Genomic DNA, 20,857 nt, shown 5'->3' on the forward strand with positions numbered 1-20,857 from the left:
AAACCTGGGCACTTAAACAGAACAGTACTTAGAACAGTGCTTTGCACATAGTAAACGCTTAATAAATGCTAAAAAAAACCCAGTACTCTAGACTGAAGGCTCATTATGGGCAGAGAACATGACTGCTAATTCTGTTGCATTGTACTCCTCCAAGTGCTTAGTACAGTGCTCTGCACATAGTAAGTGCTCAATAAACACCATTGATTGAATGGGCACTTCTTCTGCCTCTTCTCGGCCCAAAGACTTTGAGTGTGTGTTAACAAACCTGATATAACTGTCACTATGAACAAGGATGTCACAGTCGAGCTTTGCTCTGAGAAAGGATCGGTGTGGGATTGAAAGATATTTATGAACACCCCGGAAGTATGATCGGCGAAGCCCCAGGTCCCCAAAATCTTAGTAAAAGAGAGGCCACAGAACTCGGTCAGGTCATTCTCACTTTAATTTAACCCGTGCCTTCATTCAATATCAATATATAAAGACAACAAACTTTTGAAATGGTGTGTTTACTGAGATTCTGATAGCAGTTTCGTGAAACAAGACACAGAGCATATCTGGCTGCCGCTGAATTTGCTTCTAGTAAAGTCAGCTTCAATATGAAGCTGTGGAATATCAAAAAACCTGCCCTTGTACATGCTAAATATCATCAGCCGAGTGCGCGAACACCCAGGCGGGAGCTGAACACAGAGCAAGGAGGGGGCTGCCGGGAGAGCTGCAGCCCGAACACAACTTATACAAAAGATAGAGGGTTCCCCCCACAACCCCAGGCCCCTCCTGAATGTCTCCCGGCGAATCCGTTCCCATTCAGATCAGTAGAAAACATGCAAACAAAATTCAGCAGACTTTCTCAATGCCAAAAATACCAGTGTATTTAAAATGATTCCTCTCCCCACCTGGACCCGGGACTCTGATCCAAAAGACAGAACCCAAGTTACTCCTAGAAAAGAGTCCAAAAGAGGACAGCGATGGGAAGCGGGGTGGAGGCCGACCCTCTGGGATCGCTGCCCTTTCCCGTGGAGCCGGCTGAGGTTCCAGACCCAACTGAGGTCCGGGCCAGGAAAGCCGGCAGTGGACCAGGTCTGTGGGGAAGGGGCAGAGACGGATGGGATTCGTTCGGACCAAAGGCACACACACGCCATCCGGCTGGCTAGGCTGATCGCGAGCCTCCCTCCCGGCCCCTTCCCCCGGTCCTCGGCCCGGGTCCCCAAAATCATATTAAAAGAAATAAATTCTATGAAAACACACTTATCTACAAAAAACAACCGATCGTGGAGGAAGCCGACAGCAGGCCCGCGCTTCCAAAACGCCAACTGTCGTCACCGGGGCTCCTCTGCTTCGGCCCACTGAACACGTCCTAAGGATGTGGGTGGCCTTCCATTTCAACTGGCAGAAAATTAGACGCTTCTCGCCAAAAATGCCACTTCCAATAGCTAAAAGATTTGCCTTTATTTCCAAGATTTCAAGACCAGCTGGGCTACTGTGGGTGGTCTTCTGGGGTTGGGGAGGGAGAGGGGGGAGCGCCTCCCCCCCGCCAACCCCAGAAGAGGGCCGAGTAAGGCAAGGCCGAGCCCCCAGAGGAAGCGGCAGGCCACGGCTCTGGCCTCTCCCGGCCTGGTGGGGCCTGGCTGGCAACCCAAAGTCCAGGAAAAATTCTAAAAACTCGGGAAAATTCATGCATTTCGGTGAGATGGGCCCTAATTTTCACAGTTGAAGTTTCCTCTAAACATTGCACTTTCTTCAAAGGGAAATCCTGATGGTTTTCTTAACATTACGCAGACTCCGGCCCCGAACCAGCAGTCTTCTTTTTCTTCTTCTTGCCGTGCTTCTTAGGCTTCTTCTTCTTCTTGGTTTTCTCCTTAGGGACAGTTACAGACTGGATGTCAGCAAAGTCAAGATCTAACTCCACCATGAAGAGACACCCGTATGACTAAGGTATGGAGAGCATCTGCGTTCATCAAACAAAGTCCCTTCGGGCAGGCCACAAAAACAGAGAATTTTGCGTAATGGCAGGAGATGCTAAATCAGCAAGCCCACCCAACCCGGGAGGAAACTGTCTGATTGGAATTTCTCAGAAAATCCCATCTGAATGGCAAAATATCTCCGGCACACACCTCAGTGCTCTTTCAGAGCAGCATGACCTAGTGGAAGGAGCGCGGGCCCGGGAGACACAGGACCAGGGTTCTAATCCCGGATTCGCCACCCGTCTGCTGTGCGACCTTGGGCAAGTCCCTTCACTTCTCTGTACCTCTGTAACTTATCCGTAAAATGGGGATTAAATCTGTGTCCAACCTAACTTGTACTTACCCTAGCGCCTAGTACAGTGCTTGGCACAATAGTAAGGTCCTATAACAAGTACCATAATTATTATCCTCTAGTCAAACAATTATCTCCCCACCCTCCATACCCTCCTAAAATCACATCTCCTCCAAAAGGCTTTCTCTGCCTAAAACCCTCATTTTCCCCACCCGCCCTCGCTTCTGTGTTGCCTATAAACTTGGATCTGTACCCCTTAAGCACTTGAGATTCACCCCAGCCTCAGCCCCACAGCACTTAAATTCATATCCTTACATTCTGCCATTTCCCCCTCTGGTAACTTATTTTAATGTCTGTCTCCTTCTGTAGATCGTAAGCTCTTTACAGGCAGGGAATGTGTCCAACCATTCTATTGTCTTGTGTTTTCCCAAGCGCTTAGTCCAGTGTTCTGCATACAGTAAGCAGAATGATTGGCCCAGGTTCCCCGGGTGCTGAGGCTGGATTTACTGCAGCTCGTCAGCGGATAAAAGTTTTTCCCATGAAATATCCCCTCAGTACATACGCTTGCAGAGGTTTAGCACACGACAGACAGAGATATGCTGCACTTCCATTTTTATCAGCTCACTAAGAATGGAAATGATACTTGCTGTGGCTTTGTCTCTTTCTTCTCCGCTTTTCTTCTTTTTGGCTTGCACCTGGAAACATTAGCAGACAGGCTTTTAATGACTGTTGCCATTTCTTAATAAAAGGAATGGATTTGCTACCGAAGTGTCAATGAACAGTTTACAGTGCTGTAAAAGCAGGGGATGCCGAGTGGTTCTGCTCTTAGTCCTGTTTGTTTCCGGGCCAGGTGAGAGGGTGCAGGGGGTACTGATGGGGTTGCGGGGGGAAAAGGGTCTAGGCAGTGGGGGAAAATGCAAGCCCTTTGAGGCCAAAAGTCAAGCAGAGGCAAGGGTACAATCTACAGCAGGGAGTGTGGCTTAGTGAAAGACCACAGGCCTGGCAGTCAGGGGAACTGGGTTTTAATCCCAGTTCTGCTTCTTGCCTGCTGTGTTACCTTGGGCAAGTTGCTTCACTTCTTTGAGCCTCATCTCTAAAATGGGGATTTAATACCTGTTTTCCCTTCATTTTAGTCTGTGAGACCCTGAAGGTGACAGGGAACTGTGTCTCATCTGATTGCACCGCATCTACCCCAATGCTTAGTATGGTGCTTGGCAACATGAAGTAAGTGCTTAACAAATACCGTATTTCTTTCTTCTTCTCCTCTTCATTAAAGCAGGGAGGAAAGCAAGGAAATGCAGTTCCCGGCCCGAGAGCCAAGCAGCTCCCCAAACAGGCCCAAGTGAGCATCTAGAGCAGCGCAGGAGAGGGGCGGGCGGAAACCCACCCGATGTGCCCAGGAGAGGAGGGTCCATCCCCACAGGAACCCAAACGGCCCCCGGGCACACCCGTATCTCTCCATTCTGTCTCCCTCAGGCCTGGCAGCGGGCCCGAGGGGTGGGCGGTGGCCCTGACTTGCCAGAGTTTCATCTCTTGGATCTCAGGGGCTGAACAACGTTCACTTTATCCACCCGGCGTTTTCCCATTTATGAATTTCCATTCCATCCAACTTCTGAATTCAGCTGACAAGCAGAGTCCTGAGTACTGTATTTCCCTTGTCTATCCAATCAATCCATCAGTGTCTTCTTGCTGACCTTCCTGCCTCCTGTCTCTCCTTACTCCAGTCCATTCTCCACTCTGCTGCCTGATCATTTTTCTATGAAAACGTTCAGTCCATGTTTCCCCACCCTTCAAGACCCTCTGGTGGTTGTCCATCCACCTCCGCTTCAAAAAGAAATGCCCTACCATTGGCTTTCAAGCATTCAATCCCCTCGCCCCCTCCTACCTCACACCTCACTACTCTTTACTACAACTCAACCCTCACACTCTGCTCCTCTAATGCAAACCTTCTCACTGATCCTCCATCTCATCTACGTTGCCACTTACCTCTCACCCAGGTCCTGCCTTCTGGTCTGGTACGTCCTCCCTCGTCACATCCAATACAATCAATCAACGGTATTTATTGTAGTTGGATACAGTTTGGGCCCGGGAGTCAGAAGGACCTGGGTTCTAATGCCAGCTCTGCTGGTTGTCTGCTGTGTGACTTTGGGCAAGTCACTTCACTTCTCTGTGCCTCTGTTCCCTCATCTGGAATCCTGATTAGCTTGCACCTACCACACTTGTAATTTATTTGTTTTTACCTGTAGTTTATTTATATTAATGTTCATCATTCCCCCTAGACCATAAGCTTGTTTTGAGCAGGGGATGTGTCTATTACATTGTACTCTCCCAAGCACTTACTGCAGTGCTCTGCACACAGTAAGCGCTCAATAAATATGACTGACTGACCTGCTACCCTATTGCTGTGCACAGTGCCTGGCACACAGTAAGCCCTTAAAAAATACCATAAAAAAACAAGATTGAGTGCTTACTGTGTGCAGAGAACTGTGCTAAGTGCTTGGGAGAGCACAATACAACAAAGTTGGAAGACACACTCCCTGCCCAGAAATAGTTTATGGTCCAGAGGGGGGCTTCAGTCTAGAGTCTAGCTTACAATCTAGTCACCAGAGGAATAAAGGACTGACAGATAGATTACATTCTGCTACACTGACTATCCACCTGCTCGGGACCTTAGTTTACTCTTGAGAGCCCAAGAGCCTTGAGAGTCTCTTGCATTTAAAACGCAAAAGAACACACTGACCTCTTCTGCAGGATCCGACTCTGAGAATGACTCAGATGATGCTGGCTTATCTCCGTGATCAACCTTCTTCCTCTTCTTGCTGACGCTTTTGACGTCCTGTGCACGGTGAGAGAAATGAGGATCAAAAGGGCTCATTAGATCGGACCTGGGACGTGGGCTTTTTGCCTACCTCCCTCCCATGCTAGATGTGCAGGGCTCTGAACCCAGTCCAGACTACCACTGGATGACGGACAGGCCAATTAGATAAATCAACTCCGAGGAACGTACTTCTCTTGGGGGATAAAAAAACGGTAAATGAATGTTGGGGTCGGGGATAGGAGGGGAGATGAGCTAAATATGTTTTCCTGGATGAGAATTCACAGGACTTTAGCGGCCTGGACGGTTATTTCCTACCCCTGCCAAAATGAATCTGGCCCGAAGATGCTCGGTGTAGTTCACTGCTCTTGAAAGAGGTCCTTTGTAAATGGAATAGCAAACACCTGTGAATACTTGGATCCACCACAGAAAAGAGATTTTAAAAGCAAAACCCTTGACTTTTGATTTGAATTATTCAAATGCACTCAAATTAAGTTGAATTGAAGGCTGAATACTTTCCAAGCGCTTAGTACAGTACTCTGCATACAGTAAGTGCTCCATAAATACAATTGAATTGAATGAATGAATGAATACTCCTCCCCCAGCGAACTTTTTTTATGGTATTTGTTAATAACGATGGTATCTGTTAAGTGCTTACTATGTGTCAAGCACTGCTCTAAACACTGGGGTAGATACAAGCTAATCAGGTTGGACACAGTCCCTGTCCCATATGAGGCTCACAATCTTAATCCCCACTTTACAGAGGAGGTAGCTGAGGCACAGCGAAGTAAAGTGAGTTGCCCAATGTCACAAAGCAGCCAAGTGGCGGAGCCGGGATTAGAACCCAGGTCCTTCTGGCTCCCAGCCTGAAGTTCTTCACATAGCTATATGCCAAAGTGAATGGATTCATTCAATCGTATTTATTGAGCGCTTACCGTTTGCAGAGCACGGTACTAAGCGCTTGGGAAGTACAAGTTGGCAACATATAGAGACGGTCCCTACCCAACAGCGAGCTCACAGTCTAGAAGGCGGGCTCACAGTCTAGAAGGAATGGATAAAGGAACCCTTCCCTTACATGCCCTACTGAAAACTCCACGCAGTGCTACTGCTGGAACAACACTCAGCGGGGAGAGGGGTCGGGAAAAGGGGGAGGATGGCCCAGCAGTTTTCCTTTTGGAGTGAGGTTTTGTGGGCCACCACAGGTGGACACTACTAACTCTGTCCAACACAGGCTCTCACCCTGCACTGGAAGCAGAACTAGGTGTGGGGGATTTAGGGAACCGTGATCCATCTGGATAATAAATAATAATAACAGTACTTATTACACGCTTACTGTGTGCCAGGCACTCACTATTCTAAGAGCTGGGGTGGATACAAACTAATCAGGCTGCACACATTCCATGTCCCACATGGGGCTAACAGTCTTCATCCCCATTTTAGAGGAGGGAACTGAGACACTGTGAAATGACTGCCAAGGTCACACGGCGGACAAGTGGCGGAGCCGGGATTAGGACCAGGGTCCTTCTGAATCCCAAACCCGTGCTCTATCCACTAGGCCACGCTGCTTCCTTGGATGGGACATGGCCCGGTGTCGGTCGAACCTGTTGCGGGCACGGGCTGGGTGTAGGTCAAAATAGGTTGTGGGCACGCGCTGGGCATGGATCGAACTCAGGCTGTGGGTGTGTGCCGGGAGTTAGTCAAATCAGGTTGAGGGCATGTGCTGGGTGTGGGTCAAACTGGGTCGTGGGCGTGCACGGGCATCAGTCAAAACAGGTTGTGGGCATGCACAGGGGGTGAGTCAAGCTGCAAGCCCCACAACCCAACTTGAGAATGGAAAGTTCCTGGAGAGTCCAGGCTGCTTGTTCCAAGAGAACTGATTGAGCCTCCTCAGAGAACACGTTCCCCTCGCAAAATAATGCAGTGCTGACTGTCACGGGACATTTCATCCTGAGTAGTTGGTTTGTTTTACCTTTTCTTTCTCGTGTTCATCTTTGGACTTCTTCTTCTTTTTCAAGCTGTCCTAGATCAAGGGAAGCACAAGCTGTAAGCAGTGGGGACATCCAGGGCTGAGCCTCCGTGGGAGAAGCCCCCTGGCCAGGATGAGGTCCTCACAGTCCTTGCCAATGTCCAAATGCCCACGGCTCTTGCTAAACTGTTCTTCAAGGATGCCTGCCCTGCCCTTGATGACTCCTGACCACCTGCCCTGACCATAATGACCCAGACTCACCTGCCCTGTCCGCAGTGACCCCAGACCGCCTGCCCTGACCACAGTGACCCTGGACCTCCTGCCCCACCTGCAATGACCCCGGCCACGCCGTCCCACTTGACTTCTCTCGAAGGACGCCTGCCTCAGGCCGGCCCATCCACCTGCCCGCCCCAGCCCCACCATTCCTCTACTCCCAGAACCAAGCCCAACCAGCACACGAGAAAAAGCAACAACTCCTCAACTTGGTCTTTTCCCAAACGAGGTGCCAAAGGACAGTGCAAGAAAATAAACCAGACGGTCCATCCCCAAACGATTCTCTTCCTCATCCAAACCCAGGGACATGTTCCCTGAGCTGCGGTCCAAGTGCCCGCCAAAGACAACGCCATGACCAGATCCGAAGGGGTAGCAGAAAGGCGCTGAGACTTAGGGTGAGGAAGAGGAACACCTCAATCCAGTGTATCCTTGAGACTGGAAGCTCCCTGAGGACAGGGATCGGGTCTATCCCCTCTGCAAGAGCTTAGTCCAGTGCTCCGCACCCAGCAGGCTCTCGATACAGACCACTGATTGACCCATTTAAAAAAGGCTCAGTCCCAGAGACCATGAACCCCCGGAAATCGTTTGGCAGAGGGAGACAGCGAAGACCCCTGGGAGACACTGGTTCTGGCCAGACCCGACCGAGCTAGCTCAGAGCCGATCCCAGATAACCGTCCCAAACCCGGGGGGAGCTCGGTCCAATGGGCAGGCTCAAGGGCCGGCACAGTCAGTGAGTTCGGAGGAGAAATGCCACCACTGTCGTGACTCCGAAAAGACCCAAGGAATAACGCCTCCCTCCCACCGAGATCACGATGCTTACCCTGTTGACGCTACCAACATCACTAGAGGGACCGTTCACAGGAAGAGCAGTAGAAACATCAATGTCACCAAAGGAAAACCGTTAGCCGCTCCAGGATGCAGTTAGGGAAGGACGGACGGGTGGATGGGTGGGATCGAACCCTTTCGGCCAACTCCCAAATAGAAAACTGTTTCATAAAGAGACTTTCTTGACTTCCACTAGGGCTACCCAGCATCCCCGCCCCAGCCCGCAACAAGCACTGGATGGCCGGGAGACACTGAACTAAGGAGCGGAGGAAAGGGCCACCGGCAGCCCAAGCCGGCGGGAGACGGGAACCTGGGGGGCCGAGAGAGGGCCCTCGGTGGGTTAAGTGCTGGACCGAAAGCCACGGGTGGAAGGGTGGAAAGCCAGGCCATCAGGGGATCCAAAAGGTGGCACCTCCGTTTTCCCCGGTCATCAGCACGCTGTTGGCTGGGGAACACCATCAGAGCTGTGAGATCCTCTCAGCATGGCCCGTAACCAGCATCGTGAGTATGGGGGGCCCAGAGGAGCCAGGGACTTAGGTGGGAGTGAGAGACTGACTTCAAAGAGTGAGCAGGCCGGAGAGCTGTCATTTTGGGTCTCTCAGCTCCCGGGTCTTGGCAGAGACCCGTGGGGAGCCACTGTGGGAGTCTGGCTCAGAAAGCTGGGAGGGTAAGCACCCCCTCGCCCCAAGTTGGGGCCAGAGCTGTGTGCCCAGAGCCCACCCCTAGTTCTAGGAGCCTGCACAAGGGGAAGCTGCTCTGGCCGGTCATGGCCACACGGCCTAGTGTTCAGGGCTGCTAACTGTGAGACAGCGACAGACAGTCTGGTGGAGGTGAAATCAGTTAGAACGGAGCCCAGATCCGGGGAGGACCAAGCACATTCTGAGAAAGGCATGGCCGAGCGGCCTAAGGCTCTGGATTAAGGCTCCAGATTCTTCAGGGGGCAAGGGTTTGAATCCCACTGCTGCCAGGTTATTTGAAAAACGGTGAGGCTCAGTGGAAAGAACACCAGCGTGGGAGTCAGGAGACCTGGGTTTTAGTCTCAGCTCTGCCTCTCGCCTGCTATGTGACCTCGGGCAAGTCACTTCCTTTTCTGGGCCTCAGTGTCCTCATCTGTAAAAATGGGGATCAGAGACCTGTTCTCCTTCCTACTTGCTTTTAATTTTTTTCTAATGGTATTATTTAAGCATTTACTATGTGCCAGGAACTGTGCTTTAACACTAGGGAAGATACAAGATAATCAGTCCCTGATTATCAGATAATCAGGGATAATTAGGGATAATCAAGATAATCAGAAGGGGGAAGTCTCCCCCTTCTAGACTGTTCTCCCCCTTCCAGACTGTGAGCCCACTGTTGGGTAGGGACTGTCTCTGTATGTTGCCAACTTGTACTTCCCAAGCGCTTAGTACAGTGCTCTGCACACAGTAAGCGCTCAACAAATACGATTGAATGAATGAATGAATGTCCCTTAAGGCGTTCACAGTCTTAATCCCCATTTTCCAGATGAGGGAATGGAGGCCCAGAGAAGCTAAGTGACTTCAAGATCACACAGCAGAAAAGTGGCAGAGCCGGGATTAGAACCCAGGTCCTTCCAATCCTCCACCCTGCTTCTCAGACACAGACTGTGAACCCCATGTTGTTCAGGGACTGTCTTATCTGCTCATCTTGTCTTTACCCTGGTGCTCAGAACAGTGCTTGGCACACATTAAGTGCCTAACAAACACCACCGTTACCGGTATCATTATCATTGCTACATAAGGTCCGGCTGGAAGGATGTCTGCTCTCCAAAATGTCCTGCCACGGCCCCTTCCGGACCACGCATCTCTCGAATCCCAGACCGTACCTGGACGTCTCAGTTCCACGGGAACAGCAAGCCCACACTCGTGAACCTGCCGTCACTTCTGGTTGAGCAGAGAGGACAATCGAAAAGGAAAGCACTGAAGCGAGCCGCCTGCGCGGGGACACGAGAGCAGCAGCCCGAGCCGTAGGGGCCTCCTCCAGTTTACCTTGCCGTCGGATTCGGACTCAGAGCCCGAGGCTTCCGAAGACTTGTGCGGCCGGTACTTCTTTTTTCTTTTCTTCTTACCTTGTTTCTTATCCTGGGCAAAAACAGTCAGATTAAACACACCTGTACATTTCGGGACCCAAACTGCACTTTTCATCTCATTTTTTCTTAAATTTCCATCTCGGTCGATGACTGTGAGTCCTATGTGGGACAGGGACTATGTTCAACCTGATTAACTTGTATCTTCTGCGGCCCTTAGAACAGTGCTTGACACATAATAACCACTTCAACAAATACCATTAGGAAAAAAAATGGGGACCAGCTCTTATATATGTCACCAGTTTCTCCAACTAAAGGCTGCTACTTAATACACCAGACTTTAAAAGGGTAACTGGCTCTGGGCTGGGTTTATTAAAGTAATATCCTAGTGATGTCTTGCTTCTCCTGGGTTCTTGGACAACTACTAGGTAACACCAACGGTCTGATTTTCCGGTCAAAACAAGACCACCAGATCTGCTTAAGGGACAAAGAGGGCCCACCAACCCCTCTCCACGGACTCCCTCTCCGGCCGGAACGCTTTGCCTTTCCCAGAAAGGCCAATTTTTCCTGCTCTGTCTGGGAGAACCTACCTCCTCATCAGAATCCATTGAGCTGCTGGAAGAATCAGAGCTCGGTGAAGAAGACGACGAAGACTTGACCAAACACAAAGAAGTTAAAGCTTGTGAGACGCAGCATTTCCATTTCCTTTTCCCGAGCCCCTCGTCAGCCTTAAAACCCCAGTGACGTAATTGCTCAGTGGAAACACAGGCCTGGTTCCCCAGCCACTGCCCCCACTTCCAGGGCCGAGAGGGTTTCTTCGGCTTTTGCCCCACAGAGCGGGAGAAAGAGGGCATTTGTCACTTGAAACTCTAAAGCAAGCACATCAGGCCTGCCTGCTGCTGCTGGTTCAGGTGATCTCTGTCCGGCTTTTTTCGATCCCCTTTTCCCTTCCACCCTTACCGTCGCTCCCAACCACCAGGCCCACTCACTCGCAGCCAAGGATTGTGTCCCATTTTTAGCGAGAACTGAGATGGTTCTTACTTTGTCCTAGGCCCTGATCCGACTGTACTTAGAAAAGAAAGGAAACTTTGCTCACCCTACCGGACTTCTTCTTTTCCTTCTTCTTTCTCTGGAGGGAAAGAGAGATGTAAACTTTGGGTCTGCTTTTTTCGACGCTCGCCCTTTGGCAATTTCAGAGGTCAGCGCTCAAGGGCATGCAAAACTCGGGAGCGGTCACCCTAGGCCGGCTGTTGAGGTTCCGGGCCCCGAAACCAGCCCCCGTCCACACCACCCCCCCCAGCCCCCGGCTCCTGGCCTCCCCCAAACACCTCCCCAAGGCCGGGAATCTCACCTCTTTCTTTTTGGAGGAACTCTCACTTCCCCCCAGTAACTTCTCTCGGTGCTTTTCCAGCTCTTTCTTCCAGTTCTAAAAAGGAAGACTTGTTACTTGCTTCCTCTTTAATATCAAATCAATCAATCAATGCTATGTTTCAAGCAGGTTCTGTGTGCTGAGCACTGGCCTAAGCACAGAGAGTAGACGGGATCCTTTCTCTCTCACTCCTCCAATTAAAAAGGGCTACAGGTAGGCATATCTGAGTGAAAAGCACTCTATGCGATAGTACAGAAATTACCCGTAAGAAGAAATTACTCAAGCTTTTCATTTTTGGGGGCTGTGACTTCTAGGATGGGCACTGTTAAGATCTGAATGTAAAGAAATCACCTCCTTAAGATATTAAAATCCTTTTCTGGAGCTCTGAGGGCAGGGCTCACAGCTACTCACTCCACTGTACTCTTCTATGCACTCTCTGCACACTGTAGATTGTAAGCTCCTTGAAGGTGGGGAGAAGGCCTACTCAATCGACGATACTCTCCTAATGGGTACAGTGCTCTCACACAGTAGGTGGAATGAGGGCAGCAATCGAGTCGATTCACTCTGTGGTCCTGTGGTACTCTCCGAAATGCTCAGCACAGGGCTCGGCCCACATGAGACTGGAGGCCCTTTGAGGGCAGGGACCATGTCTGCTCACTCTATGGTAGTGTCCCAAGAGCTTAGACCAGTGCTCTGCACAAAGTAGGCAACCCCTAAGAATCACTGATGGTGATGATGACACAGAGCACCGGCCTGGGAGTCGGAAGGTCCTGGGTTCTAATCCCAGATCTGTCACCCGTCTGCTGTGTGACCTTGGGCAATTTGCTTCACTTCTCTGGGCCTCAGTTAGCTCATTTGGAAAATGGGGATTAAAAAAAATACGGTACTTGTTAAGCACTATGTGCCAAGCCCTGTTCTAAGCGTTGGGGTAGATCCGAACTAATCAGGTTGGGCACAGTCCCTGTCCCACATGGGGCTCATACTCTTAATCCCCATTTTCCAGATAAGGTGACCAAGGCCCAGAAAAGTTAATTGACTTGCCTTGGGTGACAAAGCAGGCATGTGGTAGGCAGGCAGAGCTGCAATTAGACCCCAGGACCTTCTGACTCCAAGGCCTATCCTCTATCCACTAAGCCGGCTGCTTAATCAATCAATCGTATTTATTGAGCGCTTACTGTGTGCAGAGCACTGTACTAAGCGCTTGGGAAGTACAAGTTGGCAGATTGTGAGTCTTCTGTGGGACGGGTATTCTGTCCATCCCAATTACCTTGTATCCACCCCAACGCTTAGTACGGTACCTGGCACACAGTAAGCACTCAACAACTACCATCGTTATTATTATTCTTATAACAGTAGACACCAAGCAGTTGACCATATTCCTTTGTAACCCAGTGTCTAAAGGCCCACAGGAGGGAGCGGGCTGTCACCTAAGGGACCCGCTCCATTGGTGAACACCTGCTGCAGGCAGAGTTTTCGTTTTAAAGGGGGGAAGAATTGGAGAGGGTTGAGGCCCACACTGAAACTTCCCAAATGAACATTAATGACGATCGGAAATTTCAGCTCCCGCACTGTCGGAAGGAGAGGAGAGTCCCAAACAGGGACTTGGGTGGGCCTCCCGGCTTCTCAGGCACTGAGGGCCATCAGCACTGAACATGACGAGCGAATGCCAAAAAGATTTAATTAAAAACAAAAAAAAGAGAAAATGCAGGCTGGGGCCGAACAGGGCCCCTCTGACAAGAACCGCCAAATGAGGGCCAGGGGTAGGGTGGGGCAGCGAGACACCACGTACAAACCTCGTTCATCTTTTCTTCAAATTCAGCTAGTGCTTTGGAACCTTTTTTCTTCTTTTCTAGTTGCTCTTTCACTTCTTCCCTTCAAAAACAGAATGTAGATTCAGATCCAAAAAATTCTACCGATCTGAAGTCACGGTAGAGGTTTTTTTTAAAAAAAGATATTCCCAAGCACAGACTGTCAGGTTGACCATCAATTTCTCCCCACAGATAACAGGCACATTAGCATGCTACAAAGGCAGAGTTTTCCAGATCGGTGGAATAATTTCCCTGCAAACCAACAGTTTACTCTTAGAGCTTTCCCCAAATGTTTTCACTCTCCACCTTAGCCAAAACTCTGTTTACAGAGACTTCTAGATCTGTCTCCCCCATTAGAGCAGAAGCTCTGTGTAGAACAGTACCAACTGCTCAGTACAGTGTGCACTGCACCCAGGGGGCACCCAATAAATACCACATCCACGGCTAGTTGAGGGCCTAAGGAAAGCCCCGGTCTTGGAAAATCGCAGGCCGTGGAATAAGCTGGAAACGTTAGCCCTCACGATGCTGGGATGTGTGGCTGGTGGACTTTCAAATCACACTTCTCCATTTAAAACAAGTTGCCCAAAAGGTGTTGATCGGGGGGAAGCTACGGTCCAGCACCCCCACCCAGCCTGCCATGGCTCCCTCGGGCGCAAACACCCATGTCCACGCGGGCATATAAACACGCACACAAGCAGGAACATGTGATGGGGGTGTGTCTGTCGGCTGCGGGGAATCGTGAAATCCCCCCCCTCCCCCAGAGAACGGTTTCTACACAGCAAGTGCCCGTCTTCGCAATTACCACGTGGGCCGCGGCCGATTCAGGTAGTCCTGTATGGTGGGCCCTGCTGACTGGGCGGGACCCCGGGACCTGGCCATGGCGATTGGATTCATGTAAGCCTCGAGGAGGGAAAAGAGAGAGAGAAACAAGTTCAGCTCCACTTGACTTGCTCTTCCCGTCTGCCGGCTCAAAGCTGAGACACTCTTTGAGGCTGGAAAGAGGAAACCAACCAAATCGACTCAGCGGTTGAGGCACGGTGGTCGAATGGGCAGAGCCCGGGGCCGGAGGTTGGGGGGCCCCGGGTTTGCATTCCAGCTCTGTGACCCCACGCAAGTCACTTAACCTCTCTGGGCCTCTGGGGAGAAAGAAGACTGCTGCTCGCCCTCCCTCTCAAATGGTGAGGCTCGGGTGGGATGGGGACTGTGTCCCATCTGATGATCCAACCCCAGCAACCAGGAATTAGTCAGTGCTCAACAGCTATCATAATCAGGGCAGTCGAGGCGCTTAACCTCAATCTGACTTTCCCCGGTTTTACTGCGGTTCGTTCTGCTGGCCTCTCGCCACCTGGGTGACGTCACTCAGCCTAGGCCTCCGGGAAAAGACGGTGGCCACCGTGACCCCCTGAGCGTATGTTCAACTGACTCAAAAGGGAAGGCTTGACACACGGGCGGGTGGCCAACACGACTACATCAAGGATTAGAATCGACTTGGTCCCAATCGCGAGAGGCCGTTTCGATTAAAGCCATTCTAAGGATAATCGGTCAACATTTAATAGAGAGCAGCCCACGGAACAAAGTACTGTTATTAACAATAAAGGTATGGAAAGAGCACAGGCTTTGGAGTCAGAGATCATGGGTTCAAATCCCGGCTCCGCCACTTGTCAGCTGTGTGACTTTGGGCAAGTCACTTAACTTCTCTGGGCCTCAGTTACCTCACCTGTGAAATGGGGATTAAGACTGTGAGCCCCACGTGGGACAACCTGATCACCTTGTAGCCTCTCCAGCGCTTAGAACAGTGCTTTGTACATAGTAAGCACTTAATAAACACCATAAAAAAGTGCTAAGCCCTGGAATAGATACGATACGATCAGATTGGATCCGGTGCCTGTCTCCTCTGGCCCGATGCCACAAAGTCAGAGGGGGCCCCACTGGCTAAGGGTTCAGAGCCGCGTGAACCCTGGCTTCTGGATTCCTCTGAGAGGGCCGCCCTTTCTGTCCCACGAGGGGCCCCCGGGCCGAAACCGTCTCCCCTCCGGATGGCCCAGGCCCGGTTACCTCGATGGGAAACTCCCCCGGCAGACCGGGCCTCACCCTGCACCAACCAATCCACCAGTCGATGGTATTTATGGCGCGCTTACCATGTGCAGAGCACTGTAAGGAGCACTTGGGAGAGTGCAACACAACAGAGTTGGTAGATGTGTTCCCCGCCCATAAGGAGCTTATGGACTGCCATTTCCAGACAGGTTTAACCATGCGAAGAAGGGGCTATACAGTCATGAACTTAGGGTGGTTTTCAGTTTCAGGGGATCCGGCACCCGACCCCCAACAAGGAAAGAGGGATGGGAAGGCGCCCAGGTTTTGGGTGGAAGCTGATGCCCAGTGCCTCGTTCTGCCCTCTACTTTCCCCCCACCACACTAGCATGGCTGTTGTGTAATGGTTTTGTTGGTTGCATTTGTGTTGTTCTTTCCCTCGGTGGCAGCTTCACCCCAGGCAGAGTTCGGGGCTCTACACAGAGCACCCAGCAAGCACCATCGCTGCTACCTGAGGCCAAGAGAAGCACCCAACTGGACTTCTTCACTCAGTCATCTTCACTAGAGGACTCTACTAAAAACTCAGAAAAGTGGCTTTGACTCTAAAAGACCCATCTGCCAACAAGGCAAAACAAACTCACCACCTTCTGTCTCTACGTGGTCACTGATCCAAACCCACCCGGGCCAGAGAAATCTAAATCTGTATTTTCTGTGGGTAAACATCAACACACATCAAATGGGCTCCCAAAGAGGGAACACTTGGTACTTATTGAAATACCAGCTTCATCCACTTGTGACTTGGAGTTGGGGCAGCCAGACGCGATGTGAAAATTCCAGCGTGGCCCACTGGGTTCTGAAACGCATTTGCTCTCTGCCTCGAAACTTACGTCGTAAGGGAAAATTTGAGTCGACCGCCTCTCCAAAATACAACCACCATGGTCTAGTGGATAGAGCTTGGGCCTAGGAGTCAGAAGGGCCTGGGTTCTAATCCTGGCTCTGCCGCCTGACTGCTGTGTGACCCTGGGCAAGTCATTTCTTTATGCCTCAGTTACCTCATCTGTAAAATGGAGATGAAGACTGTGAGCCCTATGTGGGACAGGGACCGACTGAATGATTTTTCTCTCCCCGAGAGAGGCAAAGCCAAAACAAAGGAGGAATATTTTATCTGTCCTTAAGGCCCATAGGCCTCCCCTGTCTCCCTGGCTGTGGGGCCCTGGTGCTGGGGGAAGGGGCCTGCCCGCCTCACCTCCCACCCCCAGAACCCGTGGCTCAGCTCCACGTGGGCCCGCCACGGCCCCTTGGGACCGGGGGTCTGGGCCTCGTCTGGACGAGCTCCAGGGTGAGACTTTTCTAGACAATCGGGCCAAGACATCCCGGACGGGGTCCCGAAAGGGGTCCTGACCTGCATCCCAGCAGGCTTCGAGGCTGCTCGGAAGCAGAACGGAACCCGACAGGACGGTGAGCCGCCCCACGGCAAAATCAGTCTGACTCAAAAACACCTCCTGCCCCGTCTAACACTCTGTTGGGGCTTTGGATGGTGATGCTCCCTGACCACCAATGAAAGCCAATCAATCTGGCCCCATTCCTCCTCCTCCTTCTCTTCCTCCTGCTGCTCCCATGGGGACACCACGGGACAGCACCGGGGAAGACCTCCTAAGACAAAAACTATGGAAACAGGTTATCAGTACGATAGCCTGGCTCGATTCACCTCCGGGAAAGGATGGGCTGAAGCCAGTAGGGACAAAGATTAGGAATAGAAGCCACCCTCCAACTACTTCCTCTCTCCCATACACCTATCTCCAAACACCCACCCCTACACGCCGTGGCCGTTTTTTTTAAATGGTATTTGTTATACACTTACCAAGTAGATACACGTTACTCAGGCTGGACAGAGTCCGTGTCCCACAGGGGACTCAGTCCCCATCCCCATTTTACAGACGAGGTAACCGAAGCCCGGAGAAGTGAAGTGACTTGCCCAAGGCCATACACAGCAGACAAGTGGCAGAGCTGAGAGGAGAACCCGGGTCCTTCTGAGTCCCAGGCCTGTACACTCCTCCACTAGGCCATGCTGCTTCTCTGGGTTGCTCCCCCCACCTGTCATTTATTTTATGGTCTGTCTCCCCTGCAAGACTGTAAGCTCTTCAAAGGCAGGGATGGTGTCTACTAACTCTCCGGGTCCTCTCCCAAGCACTCAGCACGGTGCTCTGCCCAGAATAAGTGCTCAATAAAAACCTGACTGACTGACTTGGGTGAGAACCCTTAACTGGGGGAGCTGCCCGGGGCCAAGGAAGCCAGGGAGGGCCAGGGCCCAAGACAACCTCAGGTACAGTGATCATCATCATCATCAATCGTATTTATTGAGCGCTTACTAAGTGCAGAGCACTGTACTAAGCGCTTGGGAAGTACAAATTGGCAACATATAGAGACAGTCCCTACCCAACAGTGGGCTCACAGTCTAAAAGGGGGAGACTTCTACAAGTGATGCGCGGTGGGGAGGGAGGAGGAAGTTTCAGGCTGGATGCAGCTCACGGAACACGGGTCCTGGGCATCTTCTGGCTGTAGCATACTCTACCAAGCACTCAATCCAGTGCCCTGCATGTAGTACAGCGCTCTGCACACAGTAAGCACTCTGTTAATCCGATAGAATGAATGAATGAACTAAATACCACCAATGATGATGGGCTGAAGGCCTCTGCTGGGGATGCAGGAGGGTGGACCCACCTGGGCCATTATGGGCTGGAGACCCCTAATTCTGAAAGAGGGTGGCCCGGGGCAGGGGCTGCTACCACTCTCAGGATGCTAATTGAGCCCTCGCTCTGTGCCCGCTGCTGTGCTACGAGCTGGGGTGGATACGGAATCACCAGGGAGGGCACAGTCCCTGCCTCCCGGTTTACGGGGGGTGGTCAGGGGACAACAAGGATCTTCTCCCCATTTTACGGAGAATGAAAGTGAAGCCCAGAGGGTTTGAGTGGACTGCCTGAGGTCACTCAGCAGGCCAGGGGCAGAGTCGGGATCAGAATCCAGGATCCCAGCCCAACCCCTCCAAATGTAGGGGCAGGGGGGCTCCCGGGGAGGAAAGGGGTCGGGGGTCCCCAGAGGAGCAGGAGAGGGGCTCGCTGGCCCCTTCCCTACCAGCTTCCTGCAGGCTCAGCCGCCTGGGGGTCCGGGGGACGGATCGGGATGGAGACCTGGGGGTGAGGGGAATGAGGACGGGAGGCTGACGGGCGGGAGGGTGGGGGTGTGTGTGTGTGTGTGTGGATGAGGCCTGTATATATGTTTGTACATATTTATTACACTATTTATTTTGCTTGTACAATCAATCAATTGTATTTACTGAGCACTTACTGTGTGCAGAGCACTGTACTAAGTGCTTGGGAAGTACAAGTTGGCAGTGTATACAGACAGTCCCTACCCAACAGCGGGCTCACAGTCTAGTGTACATATTTATTCTATTTAGTTAATATGTTTTGTTTTGTTGTCCGTCTCCCCCTTCTAGACTGTGAGCCCGCTGTTGGGTAGGGACCATCTCTCTATGTTGCCAACTCGTACTTCCCAAGCGCTTAGTACAGCGCTCTGCACACATCCGCCAAGCTAGCTCTCTTCCTCCCTTCAAAGCCCTGCTGAGAGCTCACCTCCTCCAGGAGGCCTTCCCACACTGAGACCCCTCAATCAATCAATCAATCATATTTATTGCTTGCTTACTCCTTCCTCTCCCCCTCCCCATCCCCCCTGCCTTACCTCCTTCCCCTCCCCACAGCACCTGTATATCAATCAATCAATCGTATTTATTGAGCGCTTACTGTGTGCAGAGCACTGTACTAAGTGCTTGGGAAGTACAAGCTGGCAACATATAGAGACAGTCCCTACCCAACAGTGGGCTCACAGTCTAGAAGGCTCACAGTCTAGACATATTATATATATATTTTAATATATATATTATACAATATATACCTGTGTATATGTATATATGTTTGTAATAATAATAATAATAATGTTGGTATTTGTTAAGCGCTTACTATGTGCAAAGCACTGTTCTAAGCGCTGGGGTAGATACAAGGTAATTAGGTTGTCCCACGAGGGGCTCACAGTCTTCATCCCCATTTTACAGATGAAGGAACTGAGGAGCAGGGAAGCGAAGTGACTTGCCCAAAGTCACAAAGCTGACAGCTGGCGGAGCCGGGATTTGAACCCATGACCTCTGACTTCAAAGCCCGGGCTCTTTCCACTGAGCCACGCTGCTTCCCCGTATCTGTTAGTCTATTTATTTATTTCACTTGTACACATTTAGTCTATTTATTTTATTTTGTTAATATGTTTGGTTTTGTTCTCTGTCCCCCCCCTTCTAGACTGCGAGCCCGCTGTTGGGTAGGGACCGTCTCTCTATGTGGCCAACTTGCGCTTCGTGCAGTGCTCTGCACACAGTAGGCGCTCAATAAATACGACTGAATGAATGAATGAAGGAAGGAAGGAATGAATAAACAAATACGATTGGGTGGATGAATGAATGAGGCCTGGGGGGGCGGGGGGTCTGGGGTGCAGATCATCATCATCATCAATCGTATTTATTGAGCGCTCACTATGTGCAGAGCACTGGACTAAGCGCTTGGGAAGACAAATTGGCAACATAGAGAGACAGTCCCTACCCAACAGCGGGCTCACAGTCTAAAAGGGGGAGACAGAGAACAAAACCAAACATACTGACAAAACAAAATAAATAGAATAGATATGTACAAGTAAAATAAATAAAGTAGAGTAATAAATATGTCCAAACGTATATACATATATACAGGTGATGTGGGGAAGGGAAGGAGGTAAGGCGGGGGGATGGAGAGGAAGAAAGGGGCTCAGTCTGGTGAAGAAGCCGGGGGTCTGGGGGCAAATGGGGGCGGCTGAGGGCGGGGGGTTGGGGGGGGTGAGAGGGGAGGATGGGCAGGATGGGGAGGATGGGGAGGATGGGGAGGAGAGGGAGGCCGGGGGCACCGGGGGTCACCGGGGGCGGGCCGCGGGCCCAGGGGGAGGCCGACTCACCACCCTGTTGTCCCTCTTCCCCATGGCGCTGGGCGGCTCCCGGCCCGGGACCTCCCGCGGGAGACCGACCGGCTCTCCACCTTTCCCTTCTTCTTCTTCTCCTCCTCCTCCTCCTCCTCCTCCTCCTCGACCTCCCTCCCACCGCCTCCGCCCACAGCGCCCCTTGCCGTCTCGGAGGAGCCCGGCCGCGAGGCCGCCTCCCTCCCTCCCTCCCGTCGCACACAGCGCCCCCTGCCGTCTCGGAGGAGCCCGGCCGCGTGCCCGCCTCCCTCCCTCCCTGCCGCCGCCCACAGCGCCCCCTGCCGTCTAGGAGGAGCCCGGCCGCGCGCCCGCCTCCCTCCCTCCCGCCGTCCACAGCTCCCCCTGCCGTCTCGGAGGAGCCCTGCCGCGCGCCCGCCTACCTCCCTCCCACCCTCCCGCTGCCCACAGCGCCCCCTGCCGTCTCGGA

At 51.7% G+C, this 20,857-nt stretch overlaps 1 protein-coding gene across 1 annotated transcript; it reads right to left on the reverse strand.

The window, feature by feature from the left end:
- Positions 1 to 424: 424 nt before the first annotated feature.
- On the reverse strand, positions 425 to 20,510 carry FAM133B (family with sequence similarity 133 member B). Its single transcript, XM_038766017.1, has 11 exons — positions 20,410 to 20,510; positions 14,153 to 14,250; positions 13,336 to 13,414; positions 11,525 to 11,599; positions 11,270 to 11,302; positions 10,764 to 10,826; positions 10,136 to 10,228; positions 7,038 to 7,088; positions 4,994 to 5,089; positions 2,901 to 2,948; positions 425 to 1,855 (listed from the first exon to the last, which is right to left on the reverse strand). Exons 1-11 carry the CDS (start codon positions 20,431 to 20,433, stop codon positions 1,769 to 1,771), a joined length of 747 nt encoding a protein of 248 aa, XP_038621945.1. The 5' UTR covers positions 20,434 to 20,510; the 3' UTR covers positions 425 to 1,768.
- Positions 20,511 to 20,857: the final 347 nt, after the last annotated feature.

Source organism: Tachyglossus aculeatus, chromosome 2 (assembly GCF_015852505.1).
Source record: "Tachyglossus aculeatus isolate mTacAcu1 chromosome 2, mTacAcu1.pri, whole genome shotgun sequence".
NCBI lineage: Eukaryota > Metazoa > Chordata > Mammalia > Monotremata > Tachyglossidae > Tachyglossus > Tachyglossus aculeatus.